General features: G+C 42.6%; 1 protein-coding gene across 5 annotated transcripts in view; it reads right to left on the reverse strand.

Annotated features, from left to right (window-relative positions):
- Positions 1 to 956: 956 nt before the first annotated feature.
- The window catches only part of Ntm (neurotrimin), a 1,010,787-nt gene continuing 998,384 nt past the window's right edge, over positions 957 to 13,359 (reverse strand). For 3 of the 5 annotated variants that reach the window (XM_045145449.1, XM_045145450.1, XM_045145452.1), the window contains 2 exons: positions 8,262 to 8,294; positions 957 to 3,745 (listed from right to left, as the gene is read on the reverse strand). In XM_045145449.1, coding sequence (XP_045001384.1) covers positions 3,645 to 3,745; positions 8,262 to 8,294 — 134 coding nt within the window. In that variant the 3' untranslated portion in view covers positions 957 to 3,644. The remainder of the gene's footprint in view (positions 3,746 to 8,261; positions 8,295 to 13,359) is intronic. The other 2 variants (XM_045145453.1, XM_004665495.3) reach the window with 1 other exon arrangement.

Raw genomic sequence — 13,359 nt, forward strand, 5'->3', positions numbered from 1 at the left:
TCCTAGCTGCCACTCACTCCTAGATTGGTAACCAAAAATGCTGTGAGGCATGATGATATTAGCTAGTACTAATGATAGATGATATTCACTATTAGTAATGCCTGGTAGAAGTTATATACTTCATAGGTTGTGTGCCCTATGTTCTCTTATTTCTGAAAATCTTGGGAAGTGGATGTTTGCATGTGCCCTGGGAAATATTCAGAGTGTTTAGTAGTTTGAATAGATGGTCCCTGATATATTCAGTGTTTTATTACTTTATAGTTTGCATCTGCTGCCACCTGGCTGGAGTCGATGTCACTGGGGGGATCTTAAGGTGTGGTGGTGGGTTTGAGATTTCAATCTAATGATATACAAAGTGGGCCTCGCTGGAGGTCCTGAAGTGTGCTGTGCTGTGTGGCTTTTGACTTTGAGGATTGTGCTGCTCTCTCTGTTTGGATCTGTGAAAGCAGGCCAGCTTCTTTTGCCATTATCGAACATCACCTGGATCTATAAGCTTCAAAAAATATCCCTTCCTCCATAACTGCCTGGTCTGGAAGTTCATCTCAGCAAACCTGAAGCTGTATGATACAGAGTGTTTCTGGGTTCCAGTTTCAGAGTTGTAAATCACTTGTATTTGTCTACCTTTCTCCAGTGAGCTGTGATTGGTAACCAAATCCTCCAGCTAATATGAACAAAATTGCAAGACATAGGAGGCTGAGTTCATTCAACCACTATTTACATTCTATAATTTAAAAAAAAACACGCTGACTTCATTTCTTAAAACAGTTTTTGATTTAGAGAAAATTGAACAGATAGGGTTACATAGCTGAAAGGAATGGGCTTGTATCCATGTGCCCACTCATAAACAGAACCTATATATTTCCTATATGAACATATATAGGTTCCCTTAATAAAATCCTCACATCTCCTTGGTTCTAGGAGGTACATTTTTGGGGGGATATCCCCATTACCTTCACCTGCTGCAGGTGTATATCTTCCTCTGCTTTTTTTTTTTTAAATTTATCTTGCCCATGCTTACTTTGTCATTGCACACACTGCCTTCCTCTAACAAAATCCAAGGCCATTCATTTCTGGGGCAGGGAGGGGCAAAACCAATACAATCAAAATCTCTGAGGCTTTGTCAACAGTGGTTTACAATATACTGCAAAGAATAAGCTGGGGTATCTGCTCTGAAGGGTGCAGATGGGACATGAGGGCAGAAGGGGTCAGTGAAGGGTACAGTCAGCAAGGTTGCTCGTGGTGGCAGGGAATGACACCACCCATTTCTAATCTTTGTCACTCTTCTCAGGCAGAATCGTCCCCTGAAGTCATGAGTGCAATAACATGTGACATTGCTAGCTGTGACCTCATTTCTGACACTCAGTAAATTTTCTAATCCAGGTTTAATTCCCAGAATTAATCAGAACATGCCAGAATTACTTGAATATCATACTAAAATCTGCCTTTTTCTTAATTTATGGGTCAAGGTAAGGTTTTCGGGGTGAGCACAGAATAAAGAACAGACAGTCCTCAGAAAACTGGTTCATAGGATTGAGAGTTATTTAATACCAAGGAGCATGATGTTTCCAGCTGTGTGTGTGTGTGTGTGTGTGTGTGTGTGTATGTGTGTGTGTGTGATAATTACACAGGCTGTTGCCTTTTAAAAATTGTTGGGACTAAAAGCCATGACAACACTTGACCATTTGACCTCTGAGGTGAGGAGACTGAAGACAAGGAGGATGATGGCAGCTCCCACCATAACTTCTTGGAGGCATTGAAGACAAGGTCACTCACAGACTTTGGCTCCCCTGGTATCCATGAAGAGGATATAGGTCGTCTCATGACCTTTATTCTGTCATCAGAGCACTTACCACAGCAAACTTTGACTACTCCAAAAGGGGTCCAGGCCCTACCATTCTGTCATTCAAACCCAGCAAGCCAGGCGCACCACCCCTACAGAATGAGGTATCACACCAGGTGAAGAGGGACATGGAACACTTTTTAATGTCAAGTCAGAGACAATCCCTCCCTCCCTTTCCCCAATCCCACTTTCCCTCATCACATCCAGGACCCCTCCCCGAGGCCTCTCTGGTCCCCAAACTTCGGAGGAGGAAAAGAATGGTTACCTAAAAACTGTCATTTTTCTTCTCTTTCATACACACTCACACAAAGGTGGGAAATTAAATAAAAGAAAACAAGGGGATTTAAGTTCTCCAGTAGTCACAAAGGCATCAGGGATTCCCACAATGGGCTAAAGCAAGTGATTACTGACGGTTTAGTGGATTCAGTTGCTTGCTGTCCGTTAATGCCTGAGGTGTGATGGAGAAGCCAAGCCTGTGGCCTCTGCCTCTGAGAGCCACACCTGGAAAGACGCTGCGCCTGATATTAGTCATTGTTGCTGTTGTTCTCTTTCCGATTACAAATGTCTCTGACATGTAAATAACCCGAGAAAATTTAAAAAAAGCAGGAGCTGATTACACAATTACCAGTAAACTCTATCATCTTTTAGAAGATCAACACACAGCTAACGCCATATACAGCATGCAGTAATGTTTGAGAAAGGACCCTGCTGAGAAATAAAATGGCTAGAACCCTAACAAAAAAAATATATGTATATATATATATATATATATATATATATATATATATATATATACTGTATAATCTATGTCATCAAAAGAAGCATAGCCAACAAACCAAGAAAGAGTGCAGAACAGTGTTCCATGTCTAAACAGTATGTAGCTAGATAGAACTGTCTGCATGAAATGGAAGAATAAGGAGGAATCTGTAGCGCTGGTGGAGGTGTTCATTAAACCCCATGTATTCTGGTGGATCTGCCAAATCCTCACCAGGTAGTGAATATCTGGTGTGTGGTCCACCACTTGTAAACCTAGGTAAGAAGTACACTATTTATTTTTAATGCTTAAGAACCACACTTCTCTTCACCCCTTTCATGTGTGTATTTACTAGTGTTGTCTCTTTTTTGCACTAACTCATATCAGAAAATATAATTAATAAAATTAATAATGAATCAGAATCCCTTATAATCCATGATGTCCCTGTGGTAAAATGAAAATCAAAAGTTGAACAATATCTTTTGTGACTGTCACTTGTGGGATTATGGTTGCTGTCAGGCTGTCTTGTTTGATTTCTTGTTCTTTCTTTCTTTTTAGATTTCACACTTCATGACGCACGCCACTTGGCGCAGTTCACCAAAGGGCCTTCTGCAGCACGTCTGGGCCCTTGTGTCTCACTCTGTGCTTGTCTTTAAGGACAGATGGAATTTGGGATGGCCGACTCCAGAATGTTCCATGGTGGGGCACTCTAGTGGGCAGAGTGGCTGAGCCCTTGCCCACCCTGGCAACAGAAAGGTCACTCAATGCAGCTTGTGGGTGGGTCCAAGCCGGGTGTGCATTCTTCCCATTTGGGAAAAGAAAGAAAACTCAGTGGTACCTAGATATCTGCAAGGCAATTTCAATTTCATTTTCTAAACTTTTTTGTTTCTTTCCCAAAGTGTTCTTTGTTCCCCTCCCTCGAATTTCTGTCCCATTGGCTGTGATTCTCCAAATTTCGTTTGATTCTGACTTGCTGCTGTCGTGTTTCCCTGCTGGTGTGTTGGGATGCAGAGGCGGCAGCTCTCCCCCAGTGGGGAAGGGGCACTCACATCAAAATTTGAGGAACAAGTGTAAGACCAGAAAAGGGAGGAGCCAAATGCAGCCTGCCCTCCTTGATGTCCCATTGTTCACCTCGCTGACAGCACCAGGGCCTGTGGAAAGAACACATGTGTCATAAGATACCTGTCATAATATGGGGGAAAAAAATAAAACAGCAGAAACTTGGTCTTCTGTCATCAGGTTCTGCTCTGCTGAGACATCCCTCTCAGTAAAGGGTCTGGAGTTATAATACACAACTGTCTTGACATCTGACCCCATGGATGTACATTACAAATTGAGAAGCTAGTAGAGAGTGGGAGACTCAGGTTCAAGTGTTGTTTGCTATGGCATAATCTAAAAAGGCCATAATTCAGGGTCAAGTTCAAGAAGAAGGTGGTAGGTGAATAAATACCCTTCAGAGAACTTCAATAAGTAAGACCCTTGCCTCTCTATATCATGGCTCTTGCCCTTCTGAGTTCTAAGTGCTTTAAACATCCATGTACGCTTCTAGCTGCACATTCTGTGGTTAAAGACTGGACCTGTTTGGCTCTACAATCTGTCTGCTGGCTGTCAATGACTGCCTTAGAGCATCACTGGGTTACCCTGGAACATTTAGCCTCCTCCATCAGGCTGAGGTAAACACAGACTGGACCTATGTATCACATGACTTTGTAAAGGTTTGTGTGAAGGCCAATTAGAGAACACTGTGTGAATGTACATGTAACAAGAGATTTATGGGACATGGAGGTGCAGAACCTGCTTCAGTGTATGGCTATAAGGGGAGAGCACATTTCCCTATGAGGCACACATCTACCTGGCCTGAAAACAGATATTCTTTGAGATGGGGCTAAACACAAGAACAAGATAACTTCAAGGTCATAAAACTCTGCAGAAGCTTCCCTAATGTTTGCAAATACAAGCTACTCAACTGCTTTGGCCTTGGGGGCCAAAGACCCCCAGAACAAAGGGGACGATGACCCCCAAACAGCTCCTAAGGTCAGCTCCTGGATGCACTAGACACACAGTAAATCAGGATACATTTTATGAATGGTCTGTTCTGGCTTGCTCTAAGGCATGCAGAGCTGGTGTCCACACATAGACTGTGTCCTCAAGAGAACACAGCCACTACCTGATTGCCTGACATGGAAGCTTTACTCTGTAGTCACTTTTGGTTAAATCAGATCAGATTCAGCAAGGCTTCCTGAGTGCACATGGAATTTTCCTGACCTATTCTGGAATTTCTGGCCTGGACCCTGCCCATGTGATTGCATTTCTTAGCCTTTCACTAGCAGTGGCTAAAAAAATTGTCTCAAGTTTGTTTAAGCAGCTGTCCAACCTCACGTAAGTCAGGCGTCTTGTTTGCAAGAGTTATAAGGCTGGATTTTCGTGGCAGTACACGTTCTCATGCTCATATGCAGAGACACCCTTGGAGGTTCTATTCTGTTCTCTCCCAAGCAGGGGAACATTCTGGACAAAAACATAAGGGAAGCATCCTTGGGGATGTCACTGATAAAAAAGCTTACCCCTCAAGGGCTTATCTATCAATTGCTGGTCACTTAGGATTGGCCACTAACTGGTCATAGCTTCTAAAATCTCACTGAAAGTTTCTTTACAAACTCATGCCAGTAACTCTATATATCCACTTGCTATCTTCCTCACATCCTTTCCTGAAGTCACAGAATAAAGCTCTTCCCCAATCTCTTGGGGTCCTTCTTTGGGCTGTTCCATCACCCTTCCCACTTAGGCCTTTGCCTTTATGGGAAGCTGAGTGTTGTCACATATAGACTGTGGGATCTGGGTTCCATGTCTTCTCTGAGAAAGCAAGCAGTTCTACTTCTTTCTTGCTTGCCACAACTCCAAAGTGTTCTATCCACTGGCCTACTATGTACCTAACAGGATACTGGCTGTCGACACATGGACTTTTCTTTCATCTCTTTTATTCTTCTGAACAATTACATTCAGCTTTGAAGCCACTACTCTGCCTTTTGAGCCCTGGCACCCTCTTCCCTCAACTTCCCAGCTCCCTCCCTTGCTATGGCTGACAGGGTGGCTCATGTCAAAAGAGATAGACAACACATGCCAAACTCCTGAAAGCATCCAGATGCTCCTGCCCTCCTAAGGGGTACTGCTTTTGGGACTGCTAGGAGAGGAGACCCACCAGCCAGGCATGCAATTCTGCAAGGTCCTGCCTCGATCCCATGTAAGTTAACTCCATGTAAGGCAGAACACCTTGCTCTAGTCAGAGAGTTCTGCAGCTAAGGAGGTGGCATATCATAATAGCCTGCTGGATCTAGCAGACATTCTCTCTGGTGTCTTCAGTCATAGTGTCACAGTCCTCAGAGCTCCATGGTGTCTCTGCTGCATGCTGAGAAGCACTATAGAAAGTCTGTAGGAACACATCTAAGCTATGTGCCAGAAAAATTTCTATAGAAAACATAAACAGCCCCTAAATTCCTGTAAACATGTTTTGTTGCTTACAATGTTGTCTGAGAAGAGCTCACCTGGCCTCCCTGTGGTACTAACTCATCTAGTGTGACGATACAGTTGTGGCCATGCCCAGCCTATCTATTGTGTCCACCTCTCCAAGCACTCACCATCCTACTCTATCTGCTTTTTTCCCCAAAACCTCTGAGAAACCTACCCTAGATACAAGTTGGACAGAAGATGCAGGAAACAGTGGCAACAAATGTTCATATACCTCTCTGAGGAGATAGCTTATAGTTTCTTACCCTGTTAGTGACAAAGTCCACCAGCTGGCCTTGTCCCTTAAACACTGGACCTATATATATATATAGCTGATATATATATATATCACACACACACACATACATATATTTGGTTTTTCGAGGTAGGGTCTCACTTTAGTTCAGGCCAACCTGGAATTCACTAAGTAGTCTCAGGGTGGCCTTGAACTCATGGTGATCCTCCTACCTCTGCCATCTGAGTGCTGGGATTAAAGGCGTACGCCACCACCCCTGGCTGTGATTCTTTTGAGACAGGCCCTCCCATTGTATTCCAGGCTGTCCGGAGTTCTTGCATCCTGCTCTCAGTGTTGGATGGCAGGATTTCCATTGCTTTCCTGAGTGCAGGATGTGTTTGTGGCCCTGGTAGGTACTCAGCATATGCTAACAGAAGAGAGCCCTGACTCAGTGTGACATGTCCACATTTACTTTGTGCTTCTGCTTTTTTTTTTTTTTTTTTGTTTGTTTGTTTTTCAAGATAAGGTCTCAATGTAGCCCAGGCTGACCTGGAATTCATTATGGAGTCTCAGGGTGGCCTCAAACTCACAGCAGTCCTCCTACCTCTGCCTCCCAAGTGCTGGGATTAAAGGCATGCATCACCACGCCCGGCTTCTGCTTTTCTTTCACTTAAAATCAAACTTTTGGGAAAACATGAACCATTTGAGAAATAAAAAGAAAATATTTTAAGACCATGTCACTTTACTGTCCTTTCCAGATGCTGTTCCTCTCTTTTTATAACTATCCAAGGGAAGTCTCTGGATGACTTTCCACCCATAAGCAGAGCCACATGGATTAGGAACTAGGGTAAAATGCTGGCAGCTGGGAAGGAGCTATTATTGAGACTAATGGTGCTCGTGTACATGAGGGTTGTCATGCCCTTTAGAACCAGTAGGAAGTACTTTTAAGCCTTCCCCAGGGTTACTTGACTTTAGTTCCAAATGCAATTTGCTTCCCACTAACTCAGATCTGCCTCATTGTGAAGAACTCATGAATCTTCAGAGAAGTGCAGGGACTCTGGGCTAAGCCACCTGGGCACTGCAGAAGGCTGGTGTGTCCAACAATGAGCAAATGCCACAAAGAAGAATGCTGGGGGGGGGGGCATTTTGGTGGAGGCAAGTGTGGGTCACAGCCTGCTAAAGGCAAGGTCTTTTGTGAGCAGGTGCTATCTAGAATTACAACTAAGCCCATCTGGCTGGTGACATGGACACACAAGATGAGACATCTGTTCTTCAGCCAGCCACGCCTCCATCACACATTGGATGCCTTTATTGCCTCCCACTCATTAGAGAGCAGTGGAGGCCTAAAGAGACTAATTACCAGGACAGTTAGGGTCCTGGGGAACTGTGATGAGTGTCAATTATCCATCGGAAACATCTGGCAGGAATGAAAGGCTCAAATAAGACAGATTTTATTTCTGGCCAAGTGACTCATCCAAGAACCACCCCCTTCCTCCCATGAACCCAACCCTCCCACCACTTCCCTTCCAGCTCCAAGTTAGATAGAGAAGGAAGAAAGGGGTAAGTAACAAATAGCATGCAAGCCCAAGATATAAGGTGGTTGCATTAGAGCTTGGTGAGCAAGGAGACGCGGGCCTGATGCCAGGAGCCCAGAGCAGGGCTCTTCTGGGTACTAGTAGGTGCTCGTTAGTGCTATAACAAAGTCCTGTTACACTTGTGTAAGTGCAGCGACTCAGAAAGTGATGCCACTGGGGACGATATTAATCTGAATTAACACCACATTGCTTAAGATCTGTGAGGAGGAGTTTATAGTTTATCTGAGCTAGTTTCTGGGGGAGCTGAGAAGAAAAGACATCTTGGAGGAAGGAGATGAGTTTTATATGCCCCATTCCCACCAAGGTAGCAGTTGCCTAAGATGTAAACATACCAACCTTTCCAAGGGGTCAGGGCTGTAGTTTTCACTTCTAAAAGAAATTAAAAACAAGCCACTGTTAAGGCAGAAAACAGCCAGAGGTGCTCACTTTGCCCTCAGATTGTCTTTGGAATGAGATAGCACTCCTGGCCCCAAAATCTCCCTGGGTTTTGCCTCCTGCTTTCTTGACCAAAGTCCAGCATTCAATGACACCTTTCAGTTTCCTGGGAATGCTACAGTAGAAACAGAGGCCAAGGAAGGATTTGAACTACCTTCCAAACAGACCAAAGATTAAAGACCAAAGACCAAACACTAAACATCTACCACAGCAGGAGGCATCCTGCACTTTTAGGACCTGGGCATCCTCACCAACCTTCTATCACTAGAATACTCCTTTATTTGCTGAATGATGAAAGCTGCTAGTCTAAAGTTGGCTGATATAGATGGATTTGAACTACAACAATCCAAATGGAGGTGCCTATTGGTAACTTTAAAATAGAAAAGTTTGACCCATACTTAACTATGCTCCTGAGGACACTGTTGAGTTGCATCTTGATGGCAGAAGAGCTAGGCTTTTTTTTTTTTTTTAATTTGATTTCGTGTGATGAGTTAGATATACCAAGCTGGATCTACGGGGCTTCCTCCCTCTGGGGCCACCTGAGGCAGTGACATCTGCACTGTGCTGTGACAGTGACACTTGCTGGAAGTTTCTGTAGAAATGTAGGGGTGCCTGTTCCTTTGTTGACTAGACTGTGCATTATTTTCCTATCTGCTGTGAACAACCCACAGAGGCTTCACAACTTTTCTTCACATAGCAAAGTTTGCTTGGTTTGTTTGTGATGATCACTCATTTTTTAACATCTCTGTTTAGGGCCTTCACGGTTATTTGTGTGGATAGATAGAAGGTGTAAAATGGCATCAAAGCCTTTTATACTGAAGTTATACCTTGGGAATCTATGTTCTGTATGCATAGACAGAAAAAGAACCTAGGATGGTGCATACTGACTGCAACTGCAATGCCCATTTGCAGTCTTTGAATACAGACCTGTACATTTATGCGCTCAACCTATTGTTTAATGGTAACAAACCTGTGACATCTTTCTTACGCAATTGGGCATTAGCAACCCTACAAAGCCCTATGGAATTTAGAAATACCTAGGATGTGACCAGTGATCAAATTTTTTGCTATTCGAAGAATGTATGACATATAGCCAAGATGCAAGAGGAAAGCCATGTATTATGCTTTTTGTGCTCATTGCAAAAACTGTCTCTTGAAGTATCTTCAGGCCCTTGGAACCAGCCCAGATGCTGAGGAGGAGCTGGTTTATGAGTCTCCCTTTGCCTAGAAGGAGGGTAAATGGAAGAAAAAGGATAATCTGGAAATACTTAGAGGGATAAAGCAGTAATACAACCTTTGCCCTCAAACCATAAGCAGTCCAAATGTAAAATGTTTTGGAGCACATCCACAGCATGATTGAGATAGTAGTTCAGATTAGGATAAAGGAAAGACAGAGCTTAGCTTCAATGTACAGCTGGAACTATCAGAAATAGGAATAGATCAAAAGTGCAAGTTCCTTCTTTATGTACCCAAAAAGGTTTTCTGTATTGCAAAGATCTCAAAACAATTTAAGCTTAATTGTTCCCTGAAATTTCATCATACTCTTCTTGGAAGAAACTTATTCCCTCATCATCTGCAAAGGTAAAAGCAATTTAACACACTTCTCTGACCCTATCTAGAACTCTGGGCTTTTTCTAGGTGATAATGTTTCAACCCTTTCTGCTAAAGACAGACTTGTGGCCCTTGCTTTATCACACAAATGGAAATACAGTCATAAAGTTATTTCTAAGGACTCTAGGCCTATTGTGGTCCCTTTATTCTGGTACCAAGAAGAGATATGGAAATGGAGACATTATCCTTTCTGTCATAGTGGCATGCTATGGTTTAGTCTAGCTCCAGAAGCATGAACCTTACATGAACCTCCAAGGCCTTAAGATCTGGTCTTTGAGTGATAGTTTGGGCTGCCATGAAAGTAATCTCTGAAAACCCAAGTAAGTATTTTGTTCAGCAAGATCTTGATGGAAGTTTTTCAGAACACTTTGCTAATTATATACTGGCACAAAGCCAACTGGAGTGGGTGGAATGAGGGCCAAGAGAAAGAAAAAGAAAAGGAGAGTAGGAGGGAGAGAGGAAAGAGAAAGAAAGAGGAAAGATAAAAAGGGAGGGAAAGAAAAAAAAGCATACATACATATACACATATGTATGTGTGAGCATATATATATATATATATATATATATATATATATATATATATGACAATCTATAAAACCAGAGATAAAGCACATGAAAGAAGAAATAACCCTTTACTCCATAAGTGTCTGAGGCAGGCAATATTGTGTGTCTCTGCTCAATACAGAAGGAATCATTCTGTCAGCAAAGTCAACTCATCACTGAATGTACGTGCTTAGATGGGCTCACAGCAGATGTCTAATTCTCATGGCTCAAGGTGGGCCAAGAGAAGGTGGATGTGCATTTGACTCTTCTTGAAGGAGGGTAGAGGATGTTACTATTGTTATCATTGTTATTTTTGACACGCTAAGAGTGTGATGCTTGAGTGTTTTGACTCAGTTGACTATTTTAAATCCTCTGAAGGAAACACTAATCATCGTTTCTGTTGCAACTGTTTCTTTTTGATATCTAGAATCTATTTTTGCTGCCTTACTTTTTCTTTTTGAGACAGAGTCTTTCTATGTATCTGATGCTGGCACAGAACTTGTTGCAATCCTTCTACCTCAGCCTATAGAGTGCAGAGATGACAGGTATGAGCTTCCATTCCCAGATCACCTTGCTTATTCTTTAATAAATTGGTTTGATGGCTATTGTGGGATTCATGGGCACTAATTATTCAATCATCTCCAGTCAAGTGATACCATCAAATCATACCTAATGCTGAAAAGATCAAAGACACAGGGCCACTGGACAGGCAAAGAGCAGACCTGGGGCTTCTGAGCTTGCAGCATGGGCCTTCACTCCTGTTAGTACAGAAGGTCTGTGAGGGATGATGGTACAGCCAAGAGGCATTATTTATCACTGCGAGAATCCTGCACCACCAAATATTAATACTGGAAGGTGACATCCAATCTGTTGTGTTTGCAAAAGGGTGGCAGAAAAATACTTCAGGAGTGGCAAAAAATGCTGAGGAGGAAGGAAATTCTCTTATCAAAATTCTTTTAGTCCATCTAGCTATTAGGCAGCAAAGTAACTTTGAACTTCTCTTAAAGCCAAGGGGGTTCCCTGTCAGTAGAAACCACATATTCACATAAGTCTTTCTTGTGTTTCTCAGAAAGATCAGGATGCCTTGAAGGTACTTCCTGGGAAAGCACGTTGTTCTTCTGTTCTACTGGAGATTAATCAAGGCAAGAGGAAGAATGAACATGGGTGAATGAGCTAAGTGTGTTCACATGCAAAGCCTGTTTCTTCTAAAACATTCCCAGTTATATGAGAGTCTAGTAGCTATTCTGAAGGCTACGTGGACTAAACTGTCAGAACATGCCAGAGGTATACAGTGTACAACTTCAGCCTTAAGCTCTGCTGAACTATACTGACCTATACTGTCCACTGGGAAGAGGATGTAAGAATATCATGAAAGTAAGAGTAGAAGATTAGCATAGAGATCTTTGTACCCAAGCTCATGTACAAAAGAGGGTAGTGAGGCAGTCCAATCTCTTCTGCAGGGAGGCCTGTTAGCATTGCATCCTGCTTCTAGTTCCATGCTCAACCATCAAGACAAGTGATCTGTTCATTTTTAATTTCTGTCCATTGTACTTCCCATAGCTTTGTTGTGTGGTGAGGTGTCATCATGGGTTGAGTATGCTTCAATGAATGTGACCTCTGAGGATGAAGTTCTAGTGGTCAGAATTAGCTTAGTAACTGCTGAAAATACATCTGCAATGTCTTCCATCTTAGCTCCAGTCTTTCACTTCCCTTCTACCACTGATTTAGTGAAGGGTTCAAAAGCAAAGTTGAGTTATAATTAGTATGTGAATGAGTCTGTTGACTTCCCTTTCCTTCATATTACTTTGTTTTCGTTTCCTGTTCAAGTTTCATCACCATGGTACTATGTATCACTCAGGTGAATAATGCAGTCCTGCCTCTTTTCACTTTACTTCATCTGTCACACAGCTCTCCCTAGAATTCATTTCTTTCTAATTCTTCCTCCACTTTTTGGGCATAATGCTGTCTTCAGTGTTTCCACAGTTAGAATGTGAATGGATGAACAGGATGGTTGTGGGATGGGATGTGAAGAGGGAGAGCAGAAGATTGGGCTCAGAGTAGAGAAATCCATTTCTCTCATTAACTTTGCAGATACCTTCCATCTGTACTGTCAATGTGGTCAGTACTATCATCAAGGGAAAGAAGTGGAACTCAGGGGCAGAGTGCTTGTCTAGCCTGTGTGAGATTCTGAGTTTGATTCCCAGAGTTGCAAAACAAATGAAAAAAAATGGGGCAAATGCTTTGTCACAGCCATAACATGTCATTCACACTAGGATAGTGGACCTAGAGGAAGAGATGCAGTGTCACATAGGGATCCAAGTGCTTAGGGCCAAGGAAAAGGTAAGGAGCTGGGAAGAAGGGATTCAGAAGGACTGAGGAAATGTCCTTCCAAACCAGGAACAACGTTCTTACATTTCAGCTTGTGTCTGAAGTTTTAAAATATACATAACTAGGGCTGAAGGGATGGCTTAGCCATTAAGGCATTTGCTTGCAAAGCCAAAGGGCCCAGGTTTGATTCCCCAGGACCAATGTTAGACAGATGCACAAAGGGGCGCATGTGTCTGGAGTTCATTTGCAGTGGCTAGAGGCTCTGGCGTGCCCATTCTCTCTCTCTTCTCCTCCCCCCTCCCCATTTCTCTGTCAAATAAATAAATAATAAATATTTTAAAAAATATATATACCTATCTAGTTTCAAGGGATTTGTTAATTTGTATTTTCAGTTCAATGTTGTAACAACACTGTAATGTAGATTACTATTTATAAAAGCAGAATTGAATCCAAATAAAGTTTTGGAAATTATCCAAGATGCAAAAATTCTTAAAGTTCAGCTAAAGCTGTAAGTCCT

This window comes from Jaculus jaculus, chromosome 3, assembly GCF_020740685.1.
Source record: "Jaculus jaculus isolate mJacJac1 chromosome 3, mJacJac1.mat.Y.cur, whole genome shotgun sequence".
In the NCBI taxonomy this organism is placed as follows: Eukaryota; Metazoa; Chordata; class Mammalia; order Rodentia; family Dipodidae; genus Jaculus; species Jaculus jaculus.